The sequence below is a fragment of the Cyrtonyx montezumae genome, unplaced genomic scaffold (assembly GCF_038088225.1).
Source record: "Cyrtonyx montezumae isolate F1298 unplaced genomic scaffold, pur_monq_1.0 scaffold_10, whole genome shotgun sequence".
Lineage (NCBI taxonomy): Eukaryota > Metazoa > Chordata > Aves > Galliformes > Odontophoridae > Cyrtonyx > Cyrtonyx montezumae.
The window spans coordinates 50,745,200-50,761,639 of record NW_027071826.1 but is presented as its reverse complement, the minus strand read 5'-3'; the positions used below and the strand labels follow the sequence as shown (position 1 = coordinate 50,761,639).

Sequence of the window (16,440 nt, the reverse complement as noted above, 5' to 3'; positions counted from 1 at the left end):
CAATATAATCAGTGCAGTCTGAGAATACAGGTGAATGCAGTTGTGTAGAGAAGATGCAGCCACGTGAAAGAAGCAGGCATTATCACTGCTGGCAGGGGCACTGAGTGAGTGTATTGAATTATTAAGAATAGCTTGTTATCTTATAGTAATTCTCACAACTGCTAAAACACAACTAAATTACTTGCAGTACAGTGGGAGATATACATAGACTTCGTTGGCCTAATAAGAGCCCTTGCCAAGACATTGTGCTCGTAAGAAAAGAACAATGAGTTAAACTCTAGAACTGTAAGTCAAACCATCTGCTGATGGAAAATATAAGTATTGCTTTAATGAATGGAATGACTTAGAAACATGTTAGCTGGAGAGAAAAAATTCTCCTGGGAGATATCTTCAGAAATTAATTTTCTTTAATGGATGACTGTTATATGCTATTTTTTATTTTGGTGTTTAATTTCTGCCTTTAAATACACTTTCACTGGAAATTTAACACTTAACCATTGTACTCTGTTAAAATCCAGTGGATTTCAAACAAGCTCTAAAGTAAACTATATTATAAACTGTGTCAGGAAATTTAATATTTGATACAATGGAAATATTTTCTCTCATTTGAGAAGCAAAACAAATTTTGGAGAAATATGCTGCCGGTAATACTTACCCAACTCTTCACCTTGCTTTTTCTGCCAAAAGGTTCATGAAATCTGTCCTTCAACCTGTAGTATTTATAGTTTTGGACTAGGTAGTGCAAGCTCATTAAAAAAGATATGCTCCTATGGACGTGGTATGACTGTTTGATGTACGTTGGTTCTGGTGTCTATCAGGTACAAACATCTTATAGAACAATAGATTGAGCAGTTCAGTTGCATCATTCTGCATAGCTGCACACAAAAAAAAGCTGTGTACAAAAGCAGAACACAAGTCTGTGTGGCTATTCTGTGCTTCATTTTGTTTTCTGTACTGAAATAAGATGAGGAAAAGGATAATTGTCATGCTAAGATGCTTGTGATGAGATGGTTGGCTTATTCATTGCTCAGTGCTGGAAGAAGAGGAGGCAGAGTTGTTGGGCAAGCTGTGTTGGGTATCAGCTAATGGCAGCTCTTGTGATAGAAAAGCCAGGATTGTTTTCAAGCTCTGGAGCAATTATCTGATGAGTTTGCCTTGTAAGGAAGGAATATTTGGAAGGATGTGAATACAGCTGCTGCAGATCCAATCCTGTAGTGTTTCTGTGATTCTCTGTGTTCCTTTCCTTGCCTGCAGTTTTGCAATTCCATAGGAAGAGCAATAGGTGCACAGCTACTGGCTACTTCTGTTTTGCCACAGGTCTTGTTGCTACTCAAACCTGTTTCTTCCCTCACTGCTTCCTTCAGAGTAAATAGGTCCTTCTGCTTACTCCACAGCAAGAAAGGTTATTTCTCCACTCAACCTCTGTTCTTTTCTCAGCCAGCGGAAATGAAACAGTCTGGATCTGGGCATGTCTGAAGTACAGTTTTGCCTTGAGTTAATTGTTTGCTGCTCAGGAAGGCTAGTCTGGACAGTCCCTGAATGTTAGTTTTCAGGCTATAGATGTTTGCACTTCAGGACAATGCTTGAATTTTCTGTGCATACAAGTTTGACTGGACTTTTATATAGCAATATGTGGCAATGAGGTCTTGTCTCTTTTACCTTACTGACAAAATTTTGGTTGCTTTTTATTTATGGGCTAAGAGAATTTTTGTTTCTAGCAATTAGTTTTGGTTAGAAGTGTTCTGTTTTCCTTTCTGCAAATTTATCTTGAGCTGAGCATCATGTAAGTCAAGTAGTTGGATTTGTGGCAACATAGGCCTTCACAGTAAATCTTTGATTCTCTTTCTCATTTACTCTATGGAGCTGGTCAGATCTAACACTGAGGCTCGTGTGCTCAGCAAGTAGAATGCTGCAACATTACAAATGTGAGCATTAAAAATACCGCTTTGCTGGGACAGTGCTGTCTTAATTCACTTTCTAGCCATATGTTGTTGTGATGCTGAAAACCAGGGGTTGAGGAAGATTCTGAGTATTTCTGTTCATCCTCACTCCATATATTAATAAGAACTGCTCCTAAACTAATCGTAATTGTAAGAAAGCCACCAGTGGCCATTCCAGACAGGCTTTTACCAAAGGCCTAGTGTTTGGATTATTTAGCAAGACTACAGTTTTTCAAAAAGTGTTAGTCATTTCTGGCTGTTTTGGCATGTGATTTTTGAAAGCAATAACTTTCTGGAAGATAAGTCTCACCAGAGACTGACTATACTTAATCCTGTACCTCTTCTGAAAGTGAGGTTTGGGTTCTCAAATTAAGAGCTAGCTTTGGTGCCTTACCCACACCCTCTCTCCCCTCAGAAAATCCTCCAAAGGAAGGCCCTGTGTGCATACTCAGGGGTGGAGAAGATCTTAGATTTGAAGTCAATGGCTGTCAGTCCTGCCAGACAGGTTGGCTTTTGCTAATCGTTTTTCAGAAATGGGGCCAAGCTTAGGCATGATACTCAAAATAACCTGGTGTTTGCTTAGCATCAAGGAAGATGTTTGAACACAGTCACTCAGGGACTACTGTTCCATTATTTTTATTTTTTTTCATGAGTAATTGCTTCAGAGTTGGGGGTACAAAGGATAATGCTATTTGCTGAAAAGGAAATTGGGCATGGGTGTGGCCAAATAACAACTGAGCAACAGACTTCTCAAACAATACTGGAAAGTATCTTGTGTTCTTAAATTTGTTTGTGGATAGACTACAGTTCTGAGTACATGAAACTCATAGATGTCATGGAAACTTTAACGTTTCTACCTTGGGCTGGAATATTGACCTTTATTACTCATAGTGAGTCTTGCAGTAGACTGTTCAGCTGTATTGCATACATAAAAGGATTTTTTAGAAACAAAAACAGGCAAAAAAAACCAAAACAGTTTTGGCTCATGTTAATGTACCAAATGTTCTTAATTTTCGAATGCTGAATGAAGTAGGAATATTTAGCTTTGGCACTTGCACATGTTAAGGCTCGATTTTTCCAGTGAACATAATAATAGATTATTTTATTAAGAGTCATTTAAACTGCAGACTGATTACATGCTGCTTACAAACATTCCCCGCTGAAATTAACTTAATTTTTCTCCATAGTAATTTGAATTTTTGCTTCTCCTTCATTGACGCGCTTTTTCATCTACTGATGTCTAAATAATATTCATACTTCAAATACAGGATCAAGAATGAATATCAACCTAGTAATCTTGAATCTAATTGAATAGTATATGGGCATGGGTTCTGAATTTCCATAAAAACTACATTAATGGGAATAATTTGTTGGGAACAGACATACTCTTTTAAGCCTTTTTCTTCACTTTGAATTAAATGTTAACACTCAAGCTGTTTATTTACTTTTTCTAGAGAAGCCTTGATTACTTGTCAACTTTAAAACAAAAGATATAAAGAAGAAATTGAGTTTGGAATTTCCGTTCTTGTCTTAGATACCATTTTGTTTATTAGATATTTGAATGAAAATGGAACAGTCTCAGGTTTACTGCATTTTGTGTATCGTGACAACTTTCCTACATACAAGCTTTTGGTATGGGACCAGACTGTTTGGATCTTAGAGTGCTAGTCACTGTGGCTACCTAGACAACAGAACTAGCCATAATGTTAATTTGTGTTACATAATAACTATGACTTTCGTCTAGACAGATCAAAAGATACAGGATAAAAGGTTTGGAGTTCTTTTTGTGCCTAGTGCAAGACACAACCTTAGGACTGAATATTTGTGTAACAAAGTAATGTTGTGACAATACAGATCTTCATGGCAGCGTTCTGATTTGTTGTTGTTAAGTAAAGCTGAGAACCTCAGATATTAGCTCAGTGTAAATATCTAGACAAGCAATAGACTGAAGAAAATAATAATAAGGTACCATAGTTATTGATACTGATTCTGATGCTCCTCTGCAGCTGACATTGCTATGTAGGGGTGATGGAAAAGGAGAAGCTTTCATGTTGACAGCCACAACCCAGACAGAGCAGCAATAGCTGAAGAGCTCATCAGAGGAGAAGCCAAGCAGGCTTCTGAGTGCAACCTTCTCACTGTATGAATCACACTGCCATAGCAGCTCTTAATGAAGTGTTTTGCTTTTGCTGGATTGGTAAACTGAAGTACAGCAGACTTATCTGAACTTTCCCAACCAGTTCTGTTGTCTCTTACAAATGTTTCTCGTCAAGTGAAAATGAATTCACTGTTCATTTTGAGGTACAGTGCACTGATTTGGCTGTTTTGATGAACAGTGGTAATATCCCTATGTTCTGATATTCTGACAGATAGCTCAAATGTTAGAACAAAATTCAATTTGTGTTTCCATTGGGTACTGAAAATTTGTAGGCACCACCAGAAATAACACCTAAGTTTGGATCTTCATGGTCAAAAAATTAGAAACAAAAACTACCCAGTTCCAATTCCCCTGCTGTAGTAGGTGAGGTTGCCACCCACTAGATCAAGGCTGTCCAGGGCCCCATCCAGCCTGGTTTTGAGCATTGACATAGATGGGGCATCCATAGCTTCTCTGGGCAACGAGTATTGGTGTGTCACCTCTTTATCAGTTAAAAAGGAAAAATCCTACTAGTATCTAATTAAATTTCCTCTCCCTTAGCTTAAAATCCTTCCCCATTGTCCTGTCACTATAAGAATGTGTAAAAAGTTGATCCTCCTTCTGTTTATGAGCTCCCTTTAAGTACTGGAGGGCTACAGTGAGGTCTCCCTGTAACCTTCTCTTCTTCAGACTGAACAAGGCCATTCTTCATAGGAGAGGTGCTCCAACCCTCTGATTATCTACATGGTGTCCTCATGACCCATTCCAACATCTCCATGTCCTTGTGCTGGGGTCCCCAGGCATAGATACAGTTTTCCAGCTGGGGCTTTACAAGAATGGAGAAGGACAATAATCTCTCTTGTCCTGCCGGCCACCTCTCTTTTGATGCAACCCAGGGTACTGTTGGCCTTTCAGTCTGCAAGGTCACACTGTTGGTTTGCATCAAGCTTTCCATCCTCCAGAATCCCTAAGTCCTTCTCTGACTTTGCTCAGTGATGTAGCAATGCATAACAAGTAGTAAACATTAGTATGTAGAGAGAAAGGCAGGTGCTAGAGCGGAGGCCCTAAGTTAAATGTGAGCATCGTTTTTTATTAAAGGAGTTCCAAAACTTACAGGCTTGGGAAATACATATTGCTGATGAAGTTGAACGGATGGAAAAATCATTCAAGGATAGATTTCAGTATGTGTGGTTCTCCTTGTTGGAGAAAGAAGACCTCGAGGAGATGGGAATGAAACACATTTGTACAAAGAGCAGCTATTTATGCTATTGATGTTCAAATGAATGAAAAATCTTCCTCAAAACATAAATTCTCAGCATACAAAGTAGGAAGCTTGAGACTGTTGTGAAACATGGTTATGTAATATAGTTGTCTCGTACAATGCTTTCCTAATGCTCTTTGACCTGCTGTATTTCTTCAGTAGCTTGAATAAGTCTCCACATGCTAGCTGCTAGGCATCTTCTGTGGCAGTAAAGGGGTGGAGATGTATTTATGCTTTGTTTTTTGTCTGTACCGCAATACAGGCTGGAAGTGTGGGTCTAGCAGAGAGGAAAACAGGCTGGGAATCAGGAGAGTTGTCTTCTGCTCTGTCATTTCAGCGCATAGCAAATAAATAATCAAGTCAGTGCAGCTCCTATGCTGTCTGTTCCACAATCTCTTCAAAGCAGGGGCTGTCTTGTTCTGTGCATTTTAAACATAGCTTATACAATAAGATTCTATCTTGCCGGGTTCTATTGCTATATAAATGCCAATAAGAATGATGTTGTTTAACTCTGGATGAAAACGCTGCACAAATTAATCACTGAGTTCACTAAGTACATCTTCAGGGTCTCAAACTTGTCTCCTCTCATAAAAAGATGACAATATCTTGAGCCAAACACCAGAGTTTGTATAAGCTGCTTATCTATTTGTCTTTGAACTATAAAAAAAATCTCTCTTCCTGAGTTTCATAGAGAAAAGAAATCCCAAAATATGATGTTAAGGAAACTTGGCTGTAGTGATAGGGACTTAGCGTATTTGAGATGAAAGCATGTGGCAGGTCACTTCTGAACTGGCTGATATCTTTCACCCTTAGTATTTGAAAAGATGAAACCCAATCACTAGTGACTGGAAAAGAAAAAGGTTGGAAAATGTGTGGGGAAAGAATTGAATGGAGAGGGAAGTGAGAGAATTGAAGTATATGCTCTGTAAAGGTAAACTATTCCTTTAGGCATACTAGAGCCATAGGAGTTGGTAATTATGGAAATGGTTATGAAGGTGAAATGCAGAAAGGAGTGTATATATGGGTCCAATTAATATTGTCAAAACATAATTGTTCATTAAGTAGAGTGAGTTCTATGTGAATCACTTCAGTGATACATGACAAAAACAACTGAAATTTAAATCGGGCTCAGTTGGCTTGTTTTATACAAGCTAGTTTGCAAAACAGACATAGAAGTGCCATTGCATATGCTTTGCAAGCTGGTTTGTGTAAGCTGAAGTAATAAATCTTAACCTGCTTTTTTGTTAAGCCTATATATTAAATTTATTTCAATACTTTGTGTACTTTGTGTCACTGTTTATGGAAAAAGATGTAGGTAAGCACTTAAAGCAACATGACAGCAGCATCCAGATGATGAAACAGCAACTACGGCTTAATGTTCTAGGGAAAGAGTGCACTGGGGAGAAATCATGATGAGATAAACATTTTATCTAGGGAAATGCTCTTTCTTCCAGGTTAGTACGTACAAACTAGAAGGGAAAGAAAAAAAATTCAACACGAGAGGTATTTCCTTCTCAGGTACTTAGTCTGCTATCCTAGTGTAAATTCTACACTTGCTGGGTTTTATAGCTGCTGAGAGAACCTCAGGAAAATCACGAAGTTTCCCTTTTACCTGGCTACAGTGTCAACAAGCCGTGAAGATACTATGGCGTCAGTCTCAGTCTGTTTGAGTTTGTTGTTTGATGGCTGCGGTGGGATGGTCTGAAGCACAGGTATATGTTGTATATCACAAACTCTCGAGTTTTATCCCTTTGCTACAATGCAGGAGTTAATTCCTGCTGCCTGCTACGTTCCCATTGTCCAGATTTCTTGCTGCTTTTCAGCCTTTCCTAGTTCATTCGCTTCAGCTTCTTTTTCCCGTTTCTCAGGCTCAGCTCCATTCTCTAGTGGCATCATTTCATTTTCTGCTCTCTTCTCCTCTTCTATCTCTAATGCTTTCAGGCAGTACAGAGGCAGGAAGGTCTTTCACTCAGTATCGGAGGAGAAAGGAACAGGACAGGAGTTCTTTTCTGCCCTCTCTTGTTTACAAATGCCATCTTCTTATCTAAGCCTATTCATGACAGATAGAAAGCAGAGGGTATTGTTTTTTAAAATCCCACCCTGAGGTCAGAAAATATGTTGAAATGAATTCAAAATGATTGGATGATCAAGTTATTCTATTACGTATTGGAACAAGAACTGGTGTTTTCAAAAGGTGATTAATGTCTCTCAATTTCCAAAGCCACTTTTTGTCTGTTCTTAAGAAATGTCTATCAAGTAGAGCTTCAGTGTGAGGCAGCAACTTATTAGTCTGCTCCGATTATTAAATGCGTAAACTAATAGCCTGATTACATGCAAAAAGTACACTGTAAGAGATTAAAAGAAGGGGATTAAATTAAATTGAAGCAGGGATTAAATATTTTTCCTAAAGGCTTTTAACACATTTTCTAAAGACCTGCTTATGAGTATGATTTCACTGATGAAAAGTATTTCTTTTAGAGATAATAGACTAAATAATCAGGTAATTGAGACAAGTTAAGAGTGGTGCTAGTAAGCCTATGATGGTATGTTACAGATATGTAAGAGCGCCTTCTATGACTCACAGGTGGTTTTTTGTTTTGTTTTGTTAGTTTTTCATTAAATTCTATACAATCCCAAGACTGACTTAGCAGAGTTATTTTCTGAAGTTGCACTGCAGTGTTTTCGGTGTGCTGCTAAATGGGAAAGATTATTTAAAAGCATTTAGAACAAGGAAGAGCACACATTTGATTCAACATTAGGGAAACTGAGACACGAAAGAGAAATTTTTTCAACATTTTTGTTGTAACAGCATTTAAAAAGCCACAAGTAGATGAGGTTTCCCTCTGCCAGCTGGTATGGTACTTCATCAAATGCTTGTGCACCAGGAGCATTAATCATGGAGCAACTATTCAAGTTATACTCAGAGCTGGGAGCAGAAACTGTCCTCTTACATCAGTAGTGTTCCCCCAGAAATAGGGTCTGAGAAGATGTGCCCCCTCCTCGTGCGAGAACTGCTTGCCTCTCATATTAGGAGGAGGAGAGAACTTGGACAACAGCTTGGAGATGCTTTTTCTTAAAAATAAAAAAAATAAAAAAGGCAGTGAACAACAGTACGATGAAACAACCGGTGAGAGGATGTCCTTAAACTATAATTACATAAAGAACTATAAAAACACTGCTGAGAATGCATATACTATACTAAATAATGAGTTTTTGACAAGGCATAAAAAGAAACTTCGTATTTCTTAGCAAGTAGGATCATAATCTGTGATAAACTGTGGAGTCCCACCAATTGCCAGGAGAGTGCTCATGAACTTTGGAGCATATACGGGTGAGCAGAGGAGGACTAAGTTGGCAGGAAGGAGGAAAAGTACTATTGGAATGGAATCTTTTGTTTTTGGGTAGCATCAGTAGGTTCATGGACTGTTTTTTAAACAGAGAGAGGAGTTTTGTTACAACTTTCCAGAGAACAAAACTTAGTGTAAACAAACAGATGTGTAGGCAATGTGTAAGGTTATGTTGAAATGCCTTGGTAGAGTTAGCACTGCACAGTAAGAAATGAGCAGCCAATGACTCACAGTGCTCTTCAGCATGTGAAGGTGTATGTGAATCCACTTTGCATTAAAGGATCTGCTCCGATCCTTTTACACAAGTATTGTATTCAATTAAGCAAGTAGCATTTTAAAGAAAATGTTGTCAATTTTGCTTGAAGATATTAGGATGATTTGTATACAGAGCCCAATTTTACTTTGAGTTCATTATAATTTCCCTTCTTGTTCTGCTTTCAAGCTCATTTAGCAGTGTGAGTTTGCATAAAGAAGTAACATCTGTGTAGACTCCCTGCGCTTTGCTGTGCTCATTTCTTTAAACTTTATATGTTAGCTCAGGAGCAATAATATCAAGTGACTTCATAGGACAACTACTCCCAACAGTCCTCAATGGCTTATATTTCAACTCACTAAGTAGTATAGCTCACCGGACTTATTTCATTTCATGGTTTGCACTGCTCTATTCACGTTTTGAACTCTAGTCCCAGCTCATTGCAAACCAGCGTAGAATTTACTGAAGGTGAAGATAAGGAGGGAAAGGGAGGTGGGTGTGTATGTCTCTAATTTTTCCAACTAAACCTGGAAGTTATTTTTCACATAATCAAGCTTTATTATCCACTGCTTATTTGTTTTTCTTCTCTCACATCTACTTAATTTCTTGCCCTCTTCTTTCATATTTTGATACTAAGTTTGCAGGTTCTTTGGAAAAGGATCTGTCACTGTAAGTCAGCCAAGCTCTAATTCGTCTGGCTATGTACTACTCCAGAATGAATGCCGATAATTAATAGGTCATTCATTTTGCATTTCAGTGGTGTTCATTACAGTAAATGTATCCTCACACACATACAGACCTAGTTAAGGCATCAAATGATATCTTCGCAAAGTGGTTATTCAAACTGGCAAATCTCTCACGTGTGCTAAGGGCTGGAAATACATTGAACTTGACATGGAGTCTTCATTCTGATAATGTTGCTTGATACTAGATTTCTGAAACAATGTCAAGACTAGAAGGTGGGTTACTTAACTCATTTCAGATTTAATATGGGTGAATGTGATTGATGTCAGTGAAGCTTTGACTCCAACCTTCATCTTCCACTGGAGATCTTGTCTTCAGACTGAGTACAGGGCTACATGCTATGAGAGCTAAGCTTTAACCAGCGTTTAATCTAACATAAGATGGTGCATGTTGCTGAAAGACAGAGTTCCACCTTACCAGGTGCCTTCAAATCATTTTTATCACTCTACCGCGTCATTAGTATGAGTGTTTGTGTGATTGTACATTGAGCCCCACCAGAGATTTCACCCGAGTTAAAGCCAATCTTTTTTTGTTGTTGTTGTTTTGGTTCACTGTTTGGTTCACCATCTGGTCCCACAAACTCTTGTATAGTTACAAAAGAAAATGGCATGTAGGGTCAGGAAAATGCGGTTAAGGGCAGCAAACAGGACTTGGGCAGCAGTGCTTGATTATACTTGCTTAAAGGACACTCGAAACTTAACACTTGATTCTGATCTTATTATGCCTCTCAAACAAAACTCCCATTGATTTCTGTAGGATTGTCTGAGAAAGGCTGGGTGCACTCTGTTCCTGCCTCTGTCTTGGGGAAGCAGATAGGATATTGAATAGTACAGTGTAGTGCTGACCTATACTAAATAGTTCATAATTCTCTTAGTCTTTTTTTTTTTTCCTCATTATTATTCAATTTATACTTGTATTCATCTTCTTGTCTGGTCTTAAGATGAGATAAAGATTAGACTGGTCTTGACTCTCCGGAAGCTGGAGGTCTGGAGAGTGGAACAAAAAGTACAAACCAGGTTTTGCTCTGAGCTTTCACCTCTCTCTAAACAGTGCTGGAAAGTAGATTTCTGTCATGGTGTTGATCAATGTTGTTTTTTTTTTTCCCTTCCCCTGCTGCTCTCACTTCCTTTCTCTCATAAGTGGGGAAAAAAGATAAAAATCCTGCCCTTCTACCTGTGATACGGAATAATCTTTCCGAACCCCTGGCAGTGTGCCAGGCTAAGCCCTGCAGCCAAATTCCCTGTGAAAGCCAAGCATCCTGTGGCTTGTCTCTATTATCTAAGTGAAGATATACAAGTACAGAGAGGATGGGAAGGGAGAATTACCTGATCCAATGCAAACAGTGACTTCCCCTTTTCTATGATAATGTTATAATAGTTGCTCGAGAGAGGAATTGGTGAAGATGTTTGAATTCAGTCTGCGTGCAAGAACAAAATCTGTTGCTGTTGCACTTGCATTTGTAACTCTATTTAAGTATCAAATAAATACACCCAATTTCAGAGCACACTGTTAGGGGTGCATGCCAATATGTGACTTTAGAAAGGCCCTGCAGCCCTTACCCAAATGTACAGGCAGCAGTGCCCGCTGCAGTGTTCTCAGCCCTGCACTCATGGGACAGATCAGCAGCACCATGCACCTCATAGAGTGGAGGTTCTGAGAGGCAGAGCAGGCACTGCACATTTTCCTACCACCGTGTCCCTCAGTGAGCTGAAACTAACATGTTTCTGTCCTGGTTAAGGCTTTTAGTGGTTTAGTGTGTGTAGGCAGACTTGGATCTGCTGTTTTGGATATCCTGACTCCTGTCGCCTTGCACTTCACAAAATATGGGGCACGTGTATCAATAACACAGTGACAGATGGCCTGTTGTAGCTTATTTCTCTAATATGCTTCTTTTAATTGCTTGGTGTGGTTAATGGAAGAACTTCCATAAAGCAATTTCATGTTTATTGCTTACATCAGTTGCTGCGGGAGCCATCAACAGATGCCTACATCACCCATGCATTACACCCACACTAGTTAAAATAATGTGGTGTGGAACCACAATTCCCCACTGCCTGACTTATTCTTCAGCTCTACTCCAATGTATTTCTAATTGCAGAGTAGTATCTAATGCATGAATGCCAATACTTCCCAATGCTACTGCATTACACTAGCAGTGACCAGACACAAGGGATGCACACTATGCTTCTACCTTGAGGAGCCCAGCAGGCACCAGTGGGTGCATGATGCTGTCATGAGGAATCCTGGAGCAGTCTGACTTGGTTCATCTTTCTTCTCACTTCACAGAAAGACAAATGACACCAAGAGACAACAGTAAACAAAATCCTAGAACTGATATTTTTTAATCACACAAAATTAGGAACGCTCATTTAGTCTTAGTAAGAATTTTATTTGGTCTAAAAATAGGCTTTTAAATATTTTCCAAGATTGACTAAAATGTGAAAATTATATAATCTATGTTCAAAATAAGCTACAGTTTGTTATAACTGAGACCCGTTCAGTGGAGTATCATTTATCCAGACTTATACCATATGGGGTATCTTACAGCATCACCAGGTCCCCCAGCAGTATTTCTGAGCACGTCTATGCTGCCTAATTGCGGTGTGTTCTGCTGCTGTCCAGCAGATTCCTTCCTACCCGTGAGAACACTGCTTAGGAGCAGGACCTGGACCTGGGGTGAGGAAGCGGTGAGGTTTTTGGAAGAGTACAGAACAGATCTGTTGATCTATCCTTTTTTATGCTTTCTTATCGTTAAGTGAAAACTTTCCTAAATAGTCTTAAATAATGATCTCAGAAGTTTCAAGAAGTTCATGCTGTTGGCCAGCCCTGGCTAAACATTCTCACTGCTTAAATCATCTCTGTAATTATTCTGAAATAGAACTATCCCTACATCTCTTACTGTAAGAGCACTTCACGTATTTTCGGCAAGAGTTAAGCTGCAGAGAAAGATTTGGCAGTTAAGTGAAATGCATGTTAGAGCTGATGCTACTATTTTTTTTTATTATTATTGGAATAACTGAAAAGATTAAGCTGTAGTGGAGCTAGGGCTTGATTCATGCTTTTATCATTGTAATCTCTCATCCTGATACAAACTGTGTTATTAAAAACGGTCGCTCAAGCTGATTCTGTACGTTGTTTAAGTACAGGCAAGCTCTGCCAGGCAGCAGCTAGCCTAGCACAGAAATGTGGTTGAAGGCTGTGTACATAGGGCTCTGCTAATTATTTTCAATCGGTGTCAAATGGGCATTGATACTAATTGATTTCTTAGTACATCTTGAAACAAAGCACTCCTATCTAAGCATAAGGAAAAGCACTACGCAGAGCTGATTAATACAGCGTATTAATCTGTATTTTGCTTTAACTTGCTCTTTCTCAAGCAGTGATTGATCACTCCTTTACATTGCCAAAAGGAACTGCGGCATGCTCCCAAACCTGAGGTATTAGGAGAGCCCAGCGTCAGCTTCAGTAGTGTGGACACCTCTTTTCCTCGCTAGTTCTAAGCGATCAGCAGCTTTCGTGCCAGGCCTTTTTTTGTCCGCAGCGGGGGCTGCTGGCACCCGGCAGCCCGAGCTCTGCGTGCTGCTCCGCGGCGTGGCCCGCCGCTTCGCTCGGGGACAGTGTGCCTGCTGTAGCCTGCGCTACGGTGCGGGGCGTCGGGAGCCGCGGGGGTAGAAGGCCCGGCACGAAAACCTGAAAGAATAGAAATGCAGGCGGCAGGATTTAAGGATCGAGCAAACCTAGACGTGAGCGAAACGCTAGCGCGCCGCGGGTTTCTCCTTCTCGGTCAGGAACGGCATTGAGCGCGCCCACTCGCTGCCTCCGGTGGACCGCTGCCCATAAGTCCGCGCCCCGGAGCCGCGGCTCCAAGCTCCGTGCCGTCGGCCCCCACCTCTCCCGCGGCCGAGCGCTGCGGGCGCTACACGAGGGACTCGCAGACGGGCACCGAGTCCGAGTCCTGGCTGTGCATGGAGCTCAGCCCCGTGTCCGAGTCCTCGTCGTTGTCGGCGCGGTCCTTGCGCAGCGCCGGCTCCGGCCAACCGCCCCCCGCCGCCCCGCGCGGCTCCGCCGCCGCCTCCGCCACGTCCAGGGTGCCCAGCGTCTCCAGCAGCCGCTGCAGCTCCCGCTCGCGGGCCTCCCAAGCCCGCTGCGTGCAGTCCAGGTCGCTTTTGACAGCCTCTAGATCCGTGCTGAGCTTAAGGCCGATGTAGAGGCTGGTGCTCAGCTGCGTCTTGACCCGCTCGTGCTCCAGCTGCAGCTCGCCCTCGCAGCCGCCGCCGCTCAGCTCGGTGGTGTGGCAGTCCGCCTCGGCCAGGCCGGGACCCGCCGCCAGCTCCAGCTCGTCCCGCCGCCGTTTCATCCAGCGCTCGTTGAGCTCCTCCTGGATCTCGGCGGCCAGGTGCTCCAGCAGCTCCTCCTGTCGCGCCCGCTGCTCCTGCAGCTGCAGCACCTCCTCGCACTTCCTAGCGTAGTCGTCCTCGGGGCGGCCGGCGCCGGGCTGCGTCTCCCGGCCCGGCTCCTCTCCGCCGGAGCCCACCAGGTAAGTGTCCTGCACGTAGTTGACGCCGTGCCGCTTCATGCGGTCCAGGTGGATCTTGGCCTCGTAGCGGTCGATCTCGCGGTCCAGCTCTCGTAGCCGCTGGATCTGTTGCCGGATGGTGTGGTCCTGCGAGAGCACCAGGTGTACAAGCGTCTCCATCCTTTCGGCCGACGAGGCCTCTCGGGCCAGCGGCTGCTGCCGCTTCTTGTTGATCTTGGCCAGCTTGCGGAAGGCTTTCCGCACCACCCGCCGCTGCCGCTCCTGCGTGAGCGCCAGGCTGGCGCGGGCCGCCCCCAGGCCGTGGCCGGGCCGCTCCCTGCTCAGCACCACCCGCGCCTCGGCGCTGCGCGGACCCGCGTTGGGCAGCGAAGCCTCGCTGCGCACCAGCACGAAGCGCACGTTCTCCTGCTCGTCGCCCCACGCCACCCACAGCCGCAGGATCTTCGTCTTGTTGGGCAGGATGCGCTCGAACCCGCGCCACTTCTCCACGATGCAGTAGGAGTGCGGCGGCCCCGACAGCATCCCGCCGCCGGGCTCGGGCGGCGCCGGCCGCTGCCGCCGGTGGTGGCTGTCCTCCAGCAGCACCCGCACCACGTCCGAGCAGGTGGTGCGCCGGGACAGCCCCGAGATCAGCTTCTCCTCCTGACAGATCCACACCGAGATCTTCCGCTCGTCGGGCTCCATCGGGCGCGGCGTTGGGGCGGCCGGGACCGCCGGCTCAGGGCTGGCCGGGCGGCCGCTCCGCGCGAGCGTTGGGCGGAGGCGCCGCGCCCGGCCGCAGCATGGCCGGGATGCCTTCCGCCTGCCTCCCCGCCCGGGCGCTCCGCCGGCCGCTCCACCCCTTCCTGCCCCGCTCCGCTCCGCTCCGCCGAGTGGGGCAGCCCGACGCGGAGTCCGCCCGCTGTCCGCGCTGTGCCGAGGCGCTGCCGCCGACGGGTTTTCCTCTGCCACCACGTGGGCGACCCCCGCGGCGCACGCCCCGGCGGGCAGCACCGCCCCGGCACTCGAGCGCGGCTCCGCCGGAGCGGAGGGGGAAAGGTAGGGCGCCGTCGCCTTTTTTTCTTGCGCTCGGCCCTGCCTCTGTTGCAAACGAGCGGCGTCGAGGGATCTTCCAAACTGCCGAGGGACAAGAGCGAGTCCTGGAGCTTCAAAGCGAAAGCCAGAACTAGTGAGGAATTTCCAGTTTTAGTAAATCATCCGCCTGTAATTAGGAAATTCATGTTTGCAAAGCACTTTGCAGATGAAATATGCAAAGGACAGGAATGTCTAAGTGTTATTAAAATACTAGCCGAGCCAGATTTTAATGGGAGCTTGCTGCACGCTTTGATGGGAACAGGATCTGTCTCTGAGTGTGGATTAAAATGAGGAGATGTACAAAGTGCTCATAAAACACGGGGTTGTGGCACTGATTTCATATGGCGATGCGTTGCAGGGACTTGTGGAGCTGTGTTTTTCTGTGTGCTCAGAAAGCAGTGTAATGGACAAAGGGAGAAATCACTCTAGAACGTGGAGGGTGATCTTTATCTGCCGAGGGATTTTAGAGCCAATAAAATCACCGTCGCTTAAAGAGCGTTGTGCAGATGCAGACCGTTCGGTCAGTGGGATAGGAAGGCTTACAGCAGTACACCTTACAGATGAAACACTGCAGTTTGAAACAGTGCACTGGCAGCCTAGCAGCTGCCTGCCTCCTGTGTACAAGCTTGTGCTGCTGTGCCAACTTCACTTCTGTTTGCCTGGAAGATGAGGTTCGAGGGAAGAGCCTGTGCTGTGTAAGGCAGCTTGGTATGGTGATGGGTTCTGCAGTGTGGGCTCCTGCCCAGTGAGGAAGTGGGCTGAGGGACCACTGGGTTCCAGCATGCCTGGAGCTGTAGATCATGTGGATTGTGTGCTGGCTGCTGATGTCCCTTTCCTGTACTATTCCAGGTTAAACAATTCCTTGGCCATTGCATGTTGCAATAAGGTCATGCAAGATGGAGGTGTCAGCACCAGGCTGAGTTTTGCTTCCTGACACCAGTCACCCTACAGCAAGGGTACGAAATTCCTCTCCAACAGTTTGCTGAAGTTTGCTGCTGCTGATTTCAGGGACTCTGATGTGTCCGAGGTGCTGGATCTGTATGCTTTCTTTATGCAGAAGGAAATGTTTGCTGATGAAAGGTTGTTTCTGAGGTGATAAGCTTTTTTGTCCTGTGTGTCAGTTGCGCCTAAAAACATCATTGGCTCC

General features: G+C 43.9%; 1 protein-coding gene across 1 annotated transcript; it reads right to left on the bottom strand.

The window, feature by feature from the left end:
* Window positions 1-13,351: 13,351 nt before the first annotated feature.
* On the bottom strand, window positions 13,352-14,980 carry RASSF10 (Ras association domain family member 10). The gene has a single exon (XM_065755335.1). It carries the CDS (start codon window positions 14,901-14,903, stop codon window positions 13,599-13,601), a length of 1,305 nt encoding a protein of 434 aa, XP_065611407.1. The 5' UTR covers window positions 14,904-14,980; the 3' UTR covers window positions 13,352-13,598.
* Window positions 14,981-16,440: the final 1,460 nt, after the last annotated feature.